Genomic DNA, 19192 nt, shown 5'->3' with positions numbered 1-19192 from the left:
CTTGGGTAGGTGTGGTTACTATTAATTTTAAGTTCTCTGGTTTCGAAGAATCGACCTCCTTTCAACGATCTAATTCCATAACTACTCTTCGATATATCAACTGTGTATGCATTAGATTTTTGTGGGTTGTGGGCCAACTGCCAAGATGTGCATGCCATCAAATTTGCTCACGTGACTCGCTTAGCTAAGCGTTACTCATGTCTGACTCAGAAGAAAGTGCTGTCGTGTCTCTGAGTACACGCCAGTGGACTCTTTTGGAAGAACATCTAGATTTCCACATTTTAAACGACTTCCTTGGCAATGAGCTCCCTTCCAGGAAAAGCGACGAAACGGAAGACGGTCATCGTCAGCAAATGCGAAAACTCCAAGTTGATCAACTTAAACGTGTAGTTAATAACGATTCTACCAAGCTATCGTTACTAAGAACCGCAATTTCAAGTAGACAACCGGACCTGGCCGGAAGTATGAATTTAGATTCCGCACCAACGGACTCATCTTCAGAGTCGTCACGTGAACAAGGTAAGACAGAATCGTTTGGCTATACTATTAAATGCTCGTGTATTATTGAGTCGCCCGTTTTAGCTAGTCGTGTATGCTTGAATTTCGACTAGATGCTCTAAGAGGGCGTCAATATTAAGTGTCCTGGGGTAGGGTGGGGAATTGGCAAAATTTGGTGAGGTCCGCATAGTTCGATATGTGATCCCTGCAAATATACCTACTAATAATTTTTGTGGCCCACACTGTCTGTCGGATAACTACATATGACCCACTTATATATGTTTGTATACATGCAGTATGTATAATCATATTACTATGTACAAAAGTATTCTGTTGCAAGGTTAAAATATGGTTTTGCAAGCTGATAGTACAGAAGATGTGGTGCACATTAATTAAATATTAAATGACTGTCTCCACACCTTTTCTCCACCTCACAGAGTCAACCATAGTTGCTAAAAAACCCATTTCCCCTACCGTTGTAAGAAGAATACAACCAAACGTCATACTAAAGGACTTTTGTCAATCTTAGCCTATTGAAGTGGTTGCAACCACGACTACCTGGACTTCGTTATCGTGGGTACTATTATGTAACTGTATACAACTGAAATAGGTGATGAATGCAACCGATTTTCCATTTCTCCCATCTATTTGGTACATGTTGAAGGGTTTCTTCAGAAACCGAAAAGCGCACGGACTTGATGAACGTCTTGACCTCTGCAATGAGAGTGCTGGTGGGTTTCTTTCTTGTGTAGCTGCAAGTATTAGACATGGCTGCGTTTTGAAACAAAGAGAAATTCACGATCTTATTACATTTGTAACTGGTGCGCATTTAGTCAAAGGAACGTAATAAGCTATCGAAGTGTCCACGTACCTGGACACGAAATCTAATATGATGTAGCGTTTTGGTAGCCTGCTAGACATTATGTGGTATTTGAATAAGCTAACTTATAACGAACGGAAACTGTAGCTGTCTATAGCTACAACTAATGTGGTTAAAAATTGAAGCAATTGCGCAACCGTTGCATTGGTGTCCGAGCTGTACCACATATTATAGCTGTACTATAAATTTTTTATAAAACTATCAAAAATCTACCTATTATTGGATTTTGTGTTCGGAAACGTGGGCGTGTAGGTATTGTGCTTCTTTGAGCTAGGACCAAATCTACAAAAACTATTCATTTCTTTGTTTGAAGACATATACTTGCCTAATACACTAGAAACAGTCAAAAAAATTCAGGAGCGGAGAGCTCCCAGTGCCATTCTCGAGCCTTTGCGCCATTCAGATATAGTATTGAAACTCTTCAACGTCATCACTTGTGCATAACAATAGAGACGAGAACAGGAATGAGACGGCTCCTTCGTTGTCTAGTAGCTCGTATGAAGGAGCAAATCTTGTATTGTCACGGTCGCAAATTTCTTGCAAAGCGTGCAGTCTCTTCTAGGTTTGTTTCTTGTTGTTGGTCATTGCTGCCGCATGTTTCAGACCGGTAGGTGTGGATGCAGTCAACTAGTAGGTATTCTGGTATCGAAGAATCGTTCCCTTTCCACGACAAACGATCTAATTGAGAGACAATTCTCCAACTGTTTTTTACTAGACTTACCCGAATTAGAATGCAAAGCAATGGCTTTTTGGGTTGTGGGTCAACTGTCAAGATATGCATGCCTCAAAAAATTTGCTCACGTGAGTCGATCACTTAGATGAGCCCCATGATACACTCATGTCTGACTATGAAGAAAGTGCTGCCGTGTCTTTGAGTACACGCCAATGGACTCATTTGGAAGAACATTTAGATTTCCACGTTTTAAACGAGTTCCTTGGCAATGAGCTCCCTTTCACGAGAAGCAACGAAGCGGATGACGGTCATCGAAAACAAATGCGAATGCTTTAAGTTGATCAACTGAAAGGTGTAATTGGTAGCGATTCTACTAAGCTTTCGTTACTAAAAGCTGCAATTTTAAGTAAGCAACCACAGGTAGCCGGAAGTATGAATTTAGTTTCTGCACGAATGGACTCATCTCCGGAGTCGCCATGTGAACAAAGTAATACAAATGTATTAGAATAAATTAGAAATAATATTTGTACGATACTGTTTGACAGGCTTGAGCTAGTCGTTTATGTCTTGAATTTGATGCAATAATTTAAGGTCGACCCCTCTGTAGGGGACCCATGATTCAGTTTCATCTCACAGGTTATCGAGTCGAAACTGACTATACGCCGACGCAGAGTCTTACGTTAGGGCTAGAAAAGACTTTCAAAATAAACTTCTGTTATAGATTACGTGTTTTGTCTTCAAGTGTCCTAGTCAAGAGCCGGAGTATACGTACCCCGTTACCGGACACTATCAAAAGTCGGACAGTCCACTAGAAAACCCACTAATTCGATCTCTTTTAAGAGAGAGAGAGAGAGAGAGAGAGAGAGAGAGAGAGAGAGAGAGAGAGAGGGGGGAGAGGGAGAGGGAGAGGGAGAGGAGAGAGAGAGAGAGAGAGAGAGAGAGAGAGAGAGAGAGAGAGCATGTCATGCTCCTAAGCTGATATAAGTTTTCTCTTTTAATATCTGGTCTTTCTAGCTAATATACTGTGCCTGCCTGCCATTTTATGGATAAAAATTCACATCTTCTTGGCACCAGAATAGTCTTCTGGTTTCTACCTTGACGCCACAGCGAAAGGAAACGACACCCAATCGCTTTCCGATTTAGAGCGAAGGGGAGTACTTACAACTATCACAATGATCAATGGTAAGAACATAGAAGCCGGAAAAAGAGATCCGGCTTCGACCGAAGGTGAAACAGCGGTGACTACTCTAACACTAAGAGGACGGAATAAAATTGTGAAAATTGCTAGCAGGCATAGTACGTAATTGATATCGATAAGTTGACCATGGTACCCTTCACTTAACATTGATCTCACTTATTAGTCAATTGTAATACTATATATCTATGAATGTTAATTGGAACATTTCAAAATTGAAATCTGCTGATAATATTGGACGCTAGTGGAGGTAACTGGCGTAATATAGATATAAAGATATACTTTCACATAATGCACGTTTTGTGAAATACAAGCAGTCATTGTGTGGACCCTTTCCAAAGCTGCCATTTGCCAATCGGCTACGTTAGATCCGTGCATATGTATGCCGTCATTGTTAAGAATGACGTATTTACTTGTACATGTAACTGTGTACGCGACTGCATGCGCTGTCTTTGCTCAAGTATGTGTCAATCTGTGCTTTGCAGGAGGCAACAAAGTGGTGGACATAGAGGATGTTTCGGTCGCGTTAGCTTTGCGTCAAGTTCCTTCAACAGAAAGCTACCAAGGTATTGCCATCGACATACAGTCTGCTCTAAATATTCTTATATGGTTTCAATGACATTGCAACAAGGCGTCACCTACTATGAGCTAGGGCATAGGCGTTAGCTCCTCAGTGTATAGATATTGTGTGTGTGTGTGTGTGTGTGTGTGTGTGTGTGTGTGTGTGTGTGTGTGTGTGTGTGTGTGTGTGTGTGTGTGTGTGTGTGTGTGTGTGTGTGTGTGTGTACATGTATATGTATATGTATATGTACATGTATATGTATATGTATATGTATATGTATATGTATATGTATATGTATATGTGTGTATATATATACATACATACAAGCTCCAATGCCCGGCTTCGCCCGGGGGACAACACATGCCAGGTGCTTCTCCTTCCCACTTCATAGCGCCGCAGTTGACACACACGTTTGTCATAGATATAGAGCCAATACAACACAAAAGTGGAGGAGAGACAGGTCGCCTTTATAGGTAGAAATTATAGCAGAAAGTATTTAAAAATGCTTTTGATGGTATCATAGGTGATGTTGGCCATTAATGATTGCAGTGAATTAAAATGTCGCGTAGACACTTGCAATCGTATAGCACTCCCGGATATTGCGCTGTCCCGTTGAATGAAATAAAGTCGCGTGCAGTTAGACGAATCGTATAGCACTCACGGATATTGCGCTGTCCTAAATGAATTCACGTGCAGTTAGACGAATCCATCAGAGGAGAACTGGAAGTCACATGCAGTACTCACCCGGATAATCCGTTCCCCGTATCTTACGAAGTCACGACTCGTACCGACTCTCGTCATTTCGACAGTCTCGCTGAACGGCGTTTCATCGAAGACGTTACTGGCGTTTCGGAGAACAGGTGCATTAAACACGGCAGCTCCGTATATAACGAAGTCACGACTCGTACCGACTCTCGTCATTTCGACAGTCCCGCTGAACGTCGTCTCTTCGAAGACGTTGCTGGCGTTTCGGGCAAGAGGTGCATCAAACACGGCAGCTCTTCAACGGTCGTAGAGTGGCAAACGACTGTGGGCGTATTTTCAAGACCCGGATATCAGGAAAATATCTTTCGTTTCCCAGCGTCGCCCGCAATAAACGACACGCTCAGCGCGTACCGTCTGACGTCGGGAACGGGCAGTCTAAATTCGACGGAGATACGATTCGCCGTTCCGGAGATATACGCGCGCGAGCTCCTGCTCGCGCGATCCACGGGAAATGGCGTTGTCGTGGGAGAAGTCAGGAAGGCGACCACAGTCTCACTTTCGACATTAGTGAATTCTTCGTGCGCGAGCCAAATTCGGCTACACCACGGCTAGTTAGTGACAGTAAACGGTTACTGACAAAACATTACAGTCTACTGGCTGCGCAATATCCGGGAGTGCTATTCAATTGCAAGTGTATACGCTACATGTTTTTGTGTTTGTACAATGCCTCCGAACAGACGGACTGACTCAGGTTTCGCTGACAAAGGCATAAGTTAGTGTAATTGGTTTGTGCTGTGATTGGAACTTTTTTGCACAGGGATGATAACCAACACTCTAGCTAGAGCAGAGTTTGGAAATCTACAAAGATCTCTCTATACAAACTGTACGTGACCTGGCTACACCCCCTCTGCCTCTCCAACCATCAAACGCATTTTTAGATACTTTCTGCTGTAATCTCTACCTATAAAGGTGACCTGTCTGTCTGTTTGTGTGTCTGTCTGTTTGTGTGTCTGTCTGTACTGTCTGTCTGTCATTAACAGCAAACAGTGTCTGCAAATCAATAATTTGTGTGATTGAACTATTACCCGGGTGTTGTCTCCCCCCCCCGGGCGAAGCCGGGCATTGGAGCTTGTATATATGTATATACACACACATACATACATATATATATATATATATATATATATATAATAAAACCATATATTTGTATATAATACAGATATCACAGATAACACATATCCGCCCTAAGGACGGAAGCACAAAGAGTCTAAGTTATAATAATTAGGTAGATAGTCACTAATCAGTCTTGAGTTATACTGCCTTTAACGAACAGATAACTGTTCGTGAAATTGCCTGAAAGCTTGGCCCGAGACAAGCCAGATGATAGAAGAGACTTCTTTACAATTGATCTCAACACCTCCAGACTATGTGCAGCCCACACTCCGTATGATTCCACCACAAGAGGGTAGAACAAACAGCCATAACTTGAAACGTTAGCAAGATGGCGCTCATCTTGGTCCACTTCCCCAGCCTCAGCAGCAGCACCAGCTTTTATGGCAGCATTAATAAGGTGAGAGGGAGTGAACGATTTCCTTACGGAAATGTCGAAATAACCAGCCTTGCCTAGGGAAAAGTCGGGATGGAAAACGTCACCTGGTCTTGTCATAGAATGAGAGGAACAGCGTTGTTCTCGACGTACATTGGAGATGTCTATTAGCAACCAGTGGAAGATGACGTCACATAAGCCATCATGTCGCTTAATCCGAAGAGGACCACAGCCAAGAGCATGGTCACCAAAAATGTCCAATTTATGACCGCACACACAACGGACTGAGTGGGGGGTGCTGGAAAAACCGGAATTCCCAAACGCAAACGCAAAGAAGTCATATATATATATATATATATATATATATATATATATATATATATGGTTATTAATGGCAACTGGATTTTTTCTTAGTATGCGAATGTGTCTCCAATCGGAAGTTTGGCATGAACAGTAGGGAAAAGGTTAGCGTTCTTTCGAATTCAGCTAGGAGATTAAACCTGAATATAACTCAACTTGGACTTCTGCTGCCGGTAACCAAAGCTAGATCAACAGGGACGTACAGAATTGCGAACTCTGTCTCGTTTTTTCTTCAAACACATTAGTAAACTTTCACATTTGCCGATGTAACTGAGGCTCTCCTTAGAGCTGATTTCTTGTGCTGCAAATATCTGCTAGTTAATCCATATGAAAGGGAAACCGCTGGTGAATACTGCAACATTCCATTCTCCTCCACCTACGCACTCCTGCTTCTTACCAAGCCTAACGCAATCTCAACTTTTACTGACCAGTACGACATATCGCTATCAGAGTTCCCGGTTGTTACGAGACTTACCTTTGTCTAATATACCAAGCACGGCTGGAACATGACATCACTAGAGACCCTCATGACGGTTCTCATCAAGTTCCTGCATAGAGTAGCAGCTTTCAAAGGGACCTCGCACTCAATACTAAACTGCTGAAATAATGATAGAACGCTTAGTATCTTCCTGCAGGAAGCTTATGGTTCAGCCTGCAACAGAAGCAGACAATTGGCCACGAGATATCCAGACGATTCCCCGTATGTATCACGAAGGGTTACTCTCTGTCCTCGCTTGGAAATACATTCTTTTGCCGGAATTGCTCCAGCGCGAGAAGAGTCTGGTCGCTTTCGAGAACGTCATAGTGGCGTGGGACCCCGGATTCGGTATCATTGCTTGGATAGGCTAATTCGATTAGCTAAGCTTGTAAGTATGAGAGTTGAGTAACGACGCGGCATCGCTTCACGCACTTGCCATTTTTGCACGAAGTTACAGGAACGTAGTTGCCATCATTGTTCGCTTCTAGTATGTGTATATACAGCTCAGCCATGTATTATTCTGCGGTGTCACGACTTCTTTCAGCATTCAGTTTTGCCAACAGTACACCGCCGAATCTAGATGACTATCAATCTGTAGAGCGGTTGTTTGAGAAATGAACTCATGTATTGTACGCGGTTAGCGTATGTAGCATTCAGAATCCATGCATTGAAACATGTATGAGATCATGCATGAAATCGTACGTAGCACACAACACATGCAACTACAAGTCAACTCTACACTTCCTGAACATGTCAGGTCCACTGCACTGCTGTTTTCTCACGCCTAGGTGTTTCCAGTTCACCGTGAGGAGATCCAAACCGATATCGTAAAACGAGATGCTTACAAGGTCGAAAGTACCTTCACACATTCATTTCAGATAGACTGTGTTAGCAATACACGGAATCTGATCACGAAGTGCACTCCGGTCCCTTCTGGAAAGGTCAAAAAGTTGTATTCTGCTTTGATGAGGCGTTGAGTGAAACAGGGCCGGCATTCCTCACACCATTTCCCCACAGACTAGATGTTAGAGTGTACTCGAGACGCGCAAGAGTGGTGTGAACACTGCTACGTCGTTTTCAAACATGCAGATGAGTTCTGTAAAAAGAAACTTTGCTGGAGAGTGTAGATTTACCCTGGCCATTCCCATGTAAGCCATTCTTGTGCTGATTATTCACCAGCACTTTGTCCGTCAACAGCTTCACTGGCTTTCGTGTTCAAGCGCTCTCCGCAGAGGGCTTGTCTACGCTTTATGTATCAAACGCAATTAATTACATTAACAAACTCATTAGGAAATCGAATTAGTCTTATTCATGATATCCAACCGGATCCGGGGTCCCACGTCAATATGACGTTCTCTAAAGCGACCAGGCTGCTCTGGCGCTGGAGCAATAACGGCAAAAGCTCCTCCTACTGGCGTGATTCACGTGTGTTTTGCTCAGCGACTGCGCGGAAGAGCCTGTCTTCCGAGGCTAGTACCAAGTGCTGCTATCGCACCCAAAATGCAGCAAGACATGGTCTATGACCTTATCTATTAAGGTTCTCTTTTTAAGCTCCATGGTTGTAACGACACTGTTACTGATTCGATCACAACATGCGACCATATGTCTTATAATCCTAACTGGAACGCCGCGACGCGGACACACAGTGGCACGTAAATGCTCCGGAATCAAGTACGCTTCTAACTAACTGCTATATATTATGCAAATAACCGAGTGCTCTATATGCTAGACAAATCTAATTAGCAACACAACAACATCACTAATTTCTTCCTTCTTAATTATGGCCATACACGCAACTGCAAACACTACTCCATTATACAACCCGAAAAGTTGAACAACCTGCAACACACCTCAATATCATTCTTAAGTCAATCCTCATCTTTACGTACAGTCACAGTCCCGTAAGTACACTAGTGAGTGTACCTCAGGTCTGCAATGGGCTCTGCTGCTGCTACGTCATCCTATGCTGCCTCGTCCTCTGTTGGTGTTCCTTTGCCCATCTCCCATACATCTTCAACTAAGACATTCTCATTATATTATATCTTTCGAATTGCTCATCTCCAGTATTTTGTACATTGTCCTTCCTCAGTTGTTCTGATTTTTCTAAAATCCTTGACTTTTGATAGCACACTTTCATACGATCCCGATTGACTCTCTTAGTGGCACTTTTCCCTACTTCCGAATCACATAGTTGTTGTGAGTAACCTGCTCTCACGACAACATAAGGCCTTCATATGGACAGCGTAATTTGGATACCATCTGTCGCTTCAACGCTGGGTTGTGCAGTCATACATAATCTCCTGCCACAAAACCTTTTCTTTCCTCCTTTCATAGTTATTCCTCTGCCGCTTTTGAAAGACGTTGATTTGAACCTCCAATACTTCCCTTGCTCTACAAATCTTGTCTGACTTAACAGAATTTATACTTGTTCCAGCCGGATTATCTCTGCCAGGTCTCACAACTGCCTTCTTTGGCTCGACCATTTGCCTTTTATAGAATGAAGCTGCCATTTACAGACCTTTTCTGCAAATCTTCCGAGTCGAAAGTTCCGAATAGATAGACAGATAGATAGATGGATAGAGAGGTAGATGTTTTCTTTATTCAGGGAAAACCTTCAGTATAGCCCCGATATTCCAGGTACCCTGCAAATCTAAACCCTCTCACGCGCTTGGGCGAGGGATCAATCATTAACGCAATCTCCAAAACCTTTCCATACTGTGAGAAGTACTGACGAACGTCGGATTCTGTTGTGATTTATGACAGACCGCCAACAAATATTTTTATCAACTGATTTTCATAGCTCCCTACTATCTTGCCTTAGCCCAGCCGGAACATCCAGTACAAAACTGCTGCTGCTTCCTCCAGCCACCTAACATCACTGGGAGTTTACAAACTCCTGCATAGTCTAAACAACATTCGTCTAATGTTATTGGACTAGAACCATCTTTGAAAACATACACTGCAATATGGCAACTCTCTGGGAATCAATGACACCACAGACCACGTATCGATAGCAAATAAAGCAGACTCATTTTCCAGATAGCCTTTCTCGACTACTGGACGAATTAGTTCCGTAGACACACCACGCACCCCTGCTCTAGCTCTCTTCCTTCCTACCAAGACCACTTCCTGGTCGGATCTTCCCGTCCAGACGACACATCATGCTGTCATTTCGAAAACGTGTTATTGTAGGGCACTTTATCACTGAACGACCCATCTTGTTGCATCCTAATTTAACCCGCGCCTAAGCATTTGCCAGGATCGTGTTTTCGTAGACTACCATAATTGTTACAGTCAAAACAACAAAGGGCTTTACTCTTTATCAACACGCGGAGAAGCTATCTTTCTCACGCCTGGAAAATCACTAGTAATTACCGCCTCATTCTCCTTCCTGGCTAATCTGCCTGAAAGGTCTTCTATAGAGTCACAAAAATGGAGTTTGCATCAGACCCAGAAACGCTAGTCACACGAGTAGCCCGCTTCTCGAGTCGATGCCTCTGCAAGACTGAAGCGGCACCATTTCACAAGCACGTGTTATCATGCCTTGCCTCGCCGCATCCGGGTGGATTTCCAATTCATTACTAAAGAGGCTGCAGATATTCCACGATAAGATGGATTAGGTTTTGCTCGCGTAGCTTTTAAGCTGTAAACCTAGAATATAGATCGGTTTGGCAAATTTGTAAGGTTTCGAGCGAAGACTTCTAAAGCTTCTCCTTCACACAGTAAAAGTTCTGTTAACTAGCGTTTTGCTAAACGTTGTTTCTCGCCAGTGGCAGGATGCAGAGTTGTCTTGAGAGCGTTCAAAAAGTTGTCGTATGAATTCTTCTCGTCTGCTGTAAGCCTACGATAAACTGCAAAATATCTACTTTTCAGGCACGTGTGTAGGGTTTGACTAAAGAGTCTGCATTACGCCTCTGTTCATGTACACAAAAAAGCCAAAACATTCTATGCAGACTTTGACATCGTCGTCGGAGAACTCCAGCATTGCTATAAATCTCGTACCATATGAAGGAGGTGCCACTGCTCCAGCCGGTTGCACTACTAGGCGCACTCGGTCATAACGTACAGTCACTGACTTGATCAACTCACCAGCCACGATCCAATGCGCTGCCAACTGCAGCGCGCGTCTCAGCACTCAGTTTCGAAGTCATCACTTGGCTCGATAAACTGTACTCACTCCTGCTCCACACGCCCTCGGTCTACTGGATCCACCCAATCAATATGCGATTCCACTACTTTCACCTAAGTACCGTCACGACGCGGACACAGTGAAACGTAGCTGCTATTGACTCGAGGACACTACCGACTAATTGATATATTTTGTAAACAACCGACTGTTCTTTATGCTAGACTAATCCAATTGGCAACGTCAACTTGAAAAGTAGCAGTTATCCGTGTTCGTTGGTAACCAAATCAGACTTTCTCTGACGATTCATACGAGTACTAAACGCAACCAGACTCACAATTTTAGTTCTTATTTCTCCGCCACGGCAAAAGTCTGCAATAACCGATTGGAAAGGGTTGTCATGAAGTGGCAGCTTTCATCTGAGAAATGGCTGATTTGTTGAAAGTTAACCTTTAACGCAAGGTTCGGCAGAATGCTATCCGTGGCCATCGTGACAGACCAAAGCAGTTTCTGGTCATCGCTGTTGCACATGATGCCAAGAGATTGGAGAGGTTGACGTCAATGCGAAGAATAGTGACGCATCAATTTCGCTACTGTTTTACTGTAAAGTGTGCTCCGCTTACTTTCTCCTTCATCATCAACGATACTATCAATGCTTTCTCCAGGTTCAGCCTTCTTTCAGGCTACTAAAGTATACGTGCGGCTGGTGAAGGCTTTCGCAGAACTGTCATTATCACACACTTTGGAATCTCCCAGTTTTCCAGGCATCATTTTGTTCTGATTAACGCTGATCAAGACCTCCCATGACTGATGGACACTGTTTGTCAGAGCTTAGAATTAGCAGTGGTCTACTTTGACAAAATCATTGTGGCCACTGAGGACATTGAAACTTACAAGAAACACCGCCGCATAGACGCAAGAACGTACTGCGGGGGTCACGGGGCCATGCCCTTCCCACAATCAGGAGTCCTATGATCATTATATATAAAATAGGTCATTGAGCAGAAAAACGAGCTACAAGTAGAGAAAACAATGAGCTCCAATAGGCAATAGTGCAAAAACTACACTTGCCGGAAGACGTTGTGGGTTCACGGGGCTACACTTGCCGCGCACTGAGGTTTGGCCCCCAACCAGAATGCCATACCTACGCCACTGCGCTGCCTGCTGTTCCAGAACCTACAAGACTGGCTGGCCTAACAAACAATTCTTTCCTATGACAATATGACCGTAACACCCTGACTTTGAGCCATTGGTTAACGCGTGCTGGTATTCTGCCATTTCCTGAGAAGTATAGAGACACCACCATTTAACATGGCCAACCAACCACAATTTACATCTCCATCAGCAGCGTGACAAGAACGCTTACTTGTTCCAGTTTCAATAACTTGGCGTTGGACTGTAACTAATTTGTTTCCTCGTTATCTGCTGTAGGCCACGTTTGTTTTCTTTGTCGTGATGCTCAAAGCACTCTTTTCCAACACAATCTTATAAAAGTCGCGCATTCAACGGTCTTATACAGCTTGGCGATCAGAACCTTCCAAGTTGACAGATAAAGCAAGAGCGAAGCAATTCCAGCAGACTGAACCAAGCGAGCTCACATACATCTGAAATATTCTGTATAGGCAGCTTTACGCAGCCGTTGTGGACAACCTCCTCAAATCTGCACCTTTGTCTGATCTAAGGAAAAGAATGGAAATCTCTGTCTAAAGGAAAAGCACACGACTCGTGATGTAACTTACCAGCAGTCAAGCGTAACGCATTGGATACAAATAAATGATAGCTGAATTGTAATATTAATTTAAACACAGTTTAGTTATTAGACAACATTAAAATTATATAAGAGACACGTCTCTAAGAAAGACTCATCTATCATGCCCTTTGAAAGAATAAGTAGGACGCATTTATGTTAGAGATAACACGGTAATTTCTTTATTACTACTGTCATTTAGTAAATATCGGATTTTTGACTTAGGAGTCAGTGACAGCAGGGATCGGCAACTCTCAATAGCATCGTCTTCTTTAGATGGCGCCGACAATTCTCTAGAAGTCATTTGTGAAGAACAAGATAGCGACAGCACGAGTAAGAAATTGCAGCTGGTTATCTAACTATACTTCAATGCGAAAGCAATATTTTATATACATTTTTAGACCAAGGTTGCGTATCTATACAAAATGGTGCTTTAATATAGCAGTTAATATTATTATCTCAATATGGTTTGCACTTTGTAGCGTCTGATCAAGTTTCTGAAGTGTCTTGTATGTCGCCCACAGCTGAAAGCAAGAATCAATCACAAGTATTAACGGAGATTCCAGGACATCCAATACAATCTAGTGACAGCAAACTGAAGACGTTTTATGACCTAATGATTGGTAGCCAAACTGAAAGAGAAAATGACGAAAGTCTTCTTATTGTGGAAACCAATAGTTTTTCGTCTGATGCCTTACTAGATTGCTACCGTCGATGCAAGATATCTGATTCCGGTCTCGCTTCAGTTTTGAAACCGTATTTGGTTGATTTCTTGAAACGACAACAGAGTTTAGACGCCATTTCTAGTTTGAAAGAATTAAAAGGAAGCAATAAATTACAGGTGAAGAAAGAGATGCCATCTAGTTACTTCAGTTACAAGCATAAAGATCTGTTTATTGCTCTACTAGAAGTAACACCATCTCACAGTCACAGCAAGTTGATGAATTTGTGTACCAGACTGAATAGGCCTGTACCATTTCTTTACAGACAAATTCTAAGCAATGGAAACTTTGGTTTTAAACTTGCTGATGACGGGTTTGACGACCTTCTTTGTCATCCCGTTGACCCTTTTCTAGTGTCTTACGGAACTACGTCTGTTATTCGTAAAGGAAAGACAAGCTTGTTGATGGATCTTCTTGGGCTGAGAGACCACCTAAACGCCTTGTCTTTAGAAACTAGTTCGGCCGGTCCGTGTCACAAGTTGTCTATAGACATGATGTTTGATGCCAAACTTTCAAATGAAAATGGCGTGATAAACTTTGTAGTAGCTGATGCTCATGAGTACAGCAGCAGGAGTCTGGCCTTCAATCTTGCGTTAGCTGTGTTGTCTCGGTCTTCAGCTTGTATACTGTTACATATCAGTTTAGAAGACTTCAGTCCTGAAGGAAAGCCAAACAGTGAGCTTTCTTTTCTGTTAACACTTTGCCTAAAGTTTTGTGAGAAGACGTCACACTTGGCTCTGTTTTGGCGAGACTACACGGAAGACGACGAACAGTTGTTTGAAAACGCACAAGCAATTGTTTGCGGAAATCTTGCTAGCTCAACGCTGACAGTACAATTTTACAAGATTGTCAATCTGACCGAAGCAAATGAAATCGAAAAAGATGATTTGTTTGATGACCTAAAACAGAAGCTGATCACCAAAGTGCTAGAAATGCAGTCACTTCCTGCTATGGATTCTATAAAGCAGATAGTTTATGCAATGTCGTTATTTGACAAATCCACCCTAGCCGAAATGATAGACGACATTGCTATGCCTGTATTGACTAGCAAAGACATGAATTTGCTGAGTTTAGGCACTATTATTCACGAGTCTTTAGAAAAGCAGTTTCAAGACCCCACAAATGTTACGGAGCGACTTTTTCCTGCTTCGACAATTGTTCAACGTATTGTTGCTCAAGAAGAAAACCTTCGAAAACATACTTCCGAGGAAGATAGTTACGATCAACCGATTATCGCTAAATTAGAAGAAGAGTTGGTGGCGTTGAAGAGGAAAAAGAGTCAGTGCTCTACGTCAGAGATTGTCAAAACGTTTGCCAGGAATGTGGTTACTAACGGCACTAAAGCTATACAAGAGTTTGCGCGACAACTGGAAGCATGGAAGAAGCCAAAATGCGATCCTCTTATTCAGCGTCGTCGAGACATCCAAAATGAGTATGCAAAGAAACTTGCTTTGCGCAAGACAGCAACTTCCCAAAATGATATAACAAAAGTTGAGGCAAATGTTGCTAGTATTAAAGATCGTATTCAAGAAAATTCCAAATTATTAGACGCTTATGACATATCAATTGACCATTTTTGGAGCGAGTTAATTGTGCTTGTAGAAGTTTTAACGGAGAATGAACGTGGTCTATCTATGACTCTTTTAGCAAAGGAATGTGACTTGTCTGGCTCTCAGTTGTGCTCAGCATACACGCAGTCTGTTATGAGAAGTTATCCGATTCAGCTGTTACGTGGCAATCCTCTACACATGCCGAGTGAGTTTATATCGGAAGTTCTCAGGTCGATCCAAGTAGAAAGCACACGTCAGCTATTTGTAGTATCAGTCATAGGAGCGCAGAGTTCTGCCAAGTCGACGTTGCTAAATTATCTGTTTGGGTGCGGATTTGCTACTCGAGCAGGTAGATGTACAAAAGGCTTGTACGTGTCGTATATGCGGACGGACGACTTGGATCTACTAGTTCTCGATTCAGAAGGTCTGATGTCTGTAGAATCGGGAGGACGTGACTTTGACAACCAAGTAACGCTTATGGCAATGGCATGCTCTCACATAGTTATCATTAATCACAAAGGAGATTTGTCTAGGCAATTGCAAGAGCTACTAGAAGTGGCCATGTACGCTATGCATTACTTGGAGGTTACCAGATGGAGACCCGACGTTCTCTTTGTACTCAGAGATCACGTAGAACGCGATTACGAAGCGATTCATCGTCAACTGGCAAGCATGCGTCAAAGTCTAAATGAAAATGCAGGCAAGCTAAACTTTGACGTCAATAGTTTGCTAAAGTTAGAAACAGACTCTCTCTTTCTGCTGCCCCCAGCATTTGCTAATGAAGTGTACGGTGGCCAAGAAGTAAAACTTCCCACGGTGCTTTTTTCTAACGACGTATTTGCATTGCGTCAGAAGATGTTCAAGGAATATCGGAACAGATTAAGCTATCCAGATGATCATGTCGGCGACTTGATATCACTGGAAGAATGGCTTGTGCACGCTCGATCAGTCTGGAAAAACATAGTTTCCTTTGGAAGGAGCTTTATTCATTTTGAGAATTTGCAACAAGTTGAGCAACGAAGAGAAATTGTCACAGCATTTACTAAAATTAGAAATGAGGTCGTAGAGTCTGCTGAGGGCTACAAAATGCAGTGCGAAAAAATTTTACAATCAATTCTCGCCCAGTCTCAAACGCAAGAATTGTGTAGCCGAGAAAGTTTTATTTCTGATAAGTTTAATGCTGAGTTGGACTTAGTTACCGCCAAAGCTAAAAGAAGAGCTCATCAGCTACTTACTGCTGCCATGAGAAAGCGCCCATACGGACTACAGTGGAAGCCTGAGTTTGAAGGAAGATTAGAAGCAGAAATAAATGGTGTTTGCGTCCAATATACGCGAGCTTGGAGTCGTCGAGTAGAAAGAGCAAAAGATGACGCAAGACTAGATGAGATTGAGAAGTCCCTTATTAACAATATGGACAGGCTATTTGAGGAAAGAGGTGGCACAGAAGCAATGACTGCAGAAGAACTACAAACAATGTTTGATAGCATTTGGGATGATCACGTCAGACAAGCAAAGCAAAAACTGGAGAAAAATGCGACTCCTCCCGAAACTCAAAAGGCTACCGTTATTACCTGTTTCATGAAACAGATTAAATGTAATGAATTTTCTGACGATATCTCTCGCCTGCTCATGAATCATTCTGGACATATTCTAGCTAAAGACAAGTTGTTGATTATGCAAACAGTAGATAAATATCGAGAGTACGTAAAGCATACAAACGCATGGAGAGTGAAACACAAAATGAGTCACATGATTACTAGAAGTGAGTCTTACTACTCCTACAAAGCCGAAAAGAAATTTGAAGCAGCGGTATACCTCAAAGAGCAAGTAGTCACATATTTTCATAACCTGCAGAAAGAATTCAAGCAAGAATCAGAAATAATGGAAGACTCAAGATTATGCTCGCTTATGAAGCAAGCCAACGCGGCGATAACATTTATGAGTCGACAACTAGTATCTCGGTTTGATGTAAATTTGCAACTTGCTCCTTTTGCCAGCGACTTTTACGATGTTATTCGGTTTGAAGCATACTCAGCACTCGAGCGAATACAGCAACAGCAAGTGGAAGAAAAATTGAAAGAACTTCGAGATCGCAAGGAACAAATTGGTCATAGAGCTATGACAAGACTTCACGGCCAACACAGTGATATTGCTAAAGCATGGTCGGTTGTAGAGAGCATTTACGGCTGTTTGATTGACTGGTCACGAAACGAAACATTAAATTTTTCTCTTCGAGCAGAGCAAGACATTAAGACTCAGATGCCAGATGCTAGTACTGCTGCACTTAGAGCATTTGAGTCTAGTTTTGAAGAAGAGGACTGGGAAGCAGTTTTTGAGTATTCAGTTGATGCGAACAAGTACTTAGAAAAACTGTTCAACAAACGTTTTCAAAAGCTAGAAAAAGCCATTATTTTGGATGATTTGGCGAAAATAAAACAATACATGACAGAGAGACTGGAATCATTGAAATCTATCATTGCTAAATGGGCAAAAAAGGAGAAGAAAGATTTCACAACTCAAGGCTTGGTTCATTTTGCAAACAAAGAAATTTATAAAGAAGGTGACAAGAGGAAGAGATTCAAGCTGACTGTTGTAGGTCTTACATATGAACTGGATGTAGTGAGTAGAATTCCAACTGACATACAGATTGCTGATCCACAGTCATTTGCTAAATCTGTAGTAAATGGCATCGAGAAGAAGGTGAAGATGAGTAGACTAAATGAAATGGTCGATGAACTGTTTAGAAGAGATTTAAGAAATGCTAATGAAAATTTGTGGAAAACAGTCAGAGGTTGTCCAGAAGTTTGTCCTTTTTGCAACTCAAAGTGTGATCAAGACGAGAACCATTTACAATTTGGTCACAAGCATCAATGCAGCATTCATCTGCTTCCCGCGTTTCATGGCAGCCGTTTTGTTGATGACCACAGCCCTCTACTTGATTGCTGTACTTCCAATGGTGTGAGAAAAAGAAAGTGGAAACGTAGAGACGACACTGAGAAAGTTTTGAGGTCATTTGACAAACATGTAAAGCACCATTTTCCGAATTGGGACATACCATTTTCCAAACAATCTCTTGGCGTAGAATCGAGGTTGAGAAGAGCGTGGGTGAACTGCCGCAAGAGGTTGACCAAGCACTATGGCATGAAAGATGAAACTCCTTTAAAATGGATTGAACTTTACCAGCAGAAAAATGCTCTGACATAACGACAGATCTATCTTACTATCACTTAGCGCTTTAAGGGTAACATTTATCAGCACTTTTTTCATAGTATTGTAGCAATTTTTCATGGCACTGTAGCAATATTTAGGGGTGATATTTATCAGTATTCTTTCCTGATACTGTAGAAATATTAGGGGTAACATTTATCAGTATTTTTTCATGGTACTGTAGCAATATTTAGTGGTAACATTTGGCAGTATCCTTTCAAGGTATTCTAGCAATATGTAGAAGAAAAATTTATTAGTGCAATTTTGAGGTATTTGTATCAATATTTAGGGGAAGCATATATCAGTGTTCTTTCAGGGTGCTGTAGAAGAACATGTAAGAAGCTATTGTGCTTTTCATTGACTGTGTTGAGATTGCATAGTTTAATTTCGATTTGCATGTTTTTTCGTTACTCGCTCATTCGTAGTAGAATATTCTGTATCTAGAATAAGGGACTCTATCTGGTGTGCTGTTTTTTATCATTTACACAATGATTCATCTCATGCAACACGTAACAAATGTAATGCTCAACAGATCCGAAAGTTGTAGTATAATTAATGAGCGAAGCGAGCCTCTCTCTTGTCATGTCAATTGATGTCGATATGTATTATGCTAGTTCACTGGACCGTTCTCCGCAAGGGCAGGTTAGATTATTCTCGTTCAGAAATATGGATATTGGCAGAAACTTGAAAGTCACTCGCAGTTTCTTGTAGGTTCACAGTTAGGGCTACAGTATAGCTTATCTAACTGCACGCAGGCATGATTTATCACACTGTTTGCGCTCCATTTTTGAAGTTTCAGTGTAATGCTGGGTAAAGGTACGGTGTAGGTTGGATTTGGTGCAAGTGCAGTGAAACGTCTCTTCAGTGATTCGCTATAGCCAGCTATCAAACATAATCTTTACAGTACATACAAACACCGTCAGTTTAGAACGGTAGCATACGA

General features: G+C 42.1%; 2 protein-coding genes across 2 annotated transcripts; both read left to right on the top strand.

Moving 5' to 3' along the window:
• The first annotated feature begins 197 nt into the window (after positions 1-197).
• LOC134193533 (uncharacterized) lies at positions 198-13949 on the top strand. Its single transcript, XM_062662360.1, has 5 exons — positions 198-519; positions 3732-3812; positions 12996-13103; positions 13253-13805; positions 13880-13949. Exons 1-5 carry the CDS (start codon positions 198-200, stop codon positions 13947-13949), a joined length of 1134 nt encoding a protein of 377 aa, XP_062518344.1.
• LOC134193187 (interferon-induced very large GTPase 1-like) lies at positions 13915-18585 on the top strand. Its single transcript, XM_062661991.1, has one exon. It carries the CDS (start codon positions 13984-13986, stop codon positions 18244-18246), a length of 4263 nt encoding a protein of 1420 aa, XP_062517975.1. The 5' UTR covers positions 13915-13983; the 3' UTR covers positions 18247-18585.
• The last annotated feature ends 607 nt before the right edge of the window (positions 18586-19192 follow it).

This window comes from Corticium candelabrum, chromosome 17 (assembly GCF_963422355.1).
Source record: "Corticium candelabrum chromosome 17, ooCorCand1.1, whole genome shotgun sequence".
Lineage (NCBI taxonomy): Eukaryota > Metazoa > Porifera > Homoscleromorpha > Homosclerophorida > Plakinidae > Corticium > Corticium candelabrum.
This window is presented reverse-complemented; position numbering and strand designations above follow the sequence as displayed.

Bases quoted from the DNA above. Each gene is read 5' to 3' on its own strand.
- LOC134193187 (XM_062661991.1), top strand. From the start codon at position 13,984: ATGATGTTTGATGCCAAACTTTCAAATGAAAATGGCGTGATAAACTTT.
- LOC134193533 (XM_062662360.1), top strand. From the start codon at position 198: ATGTCTGACTCAGAAGAAAGTGCTGTCGTGTCTCTGAGTACACGCCAG. The intron at 13,104-13,252 runs GTAAGAAATTGC...TGCACTTTGTAG, and splicing joins ACAAGATAGCGACAGCACGA to CGTCTGATCAAGTTTCTGAA. The intron at 13,806-13,879 runs GTTTGACGACCT...TTATTCGTAAAG, and splicing joins TTTAAACTTGCTGATGACGG to GAAAGACAAGCTTGTTGATG.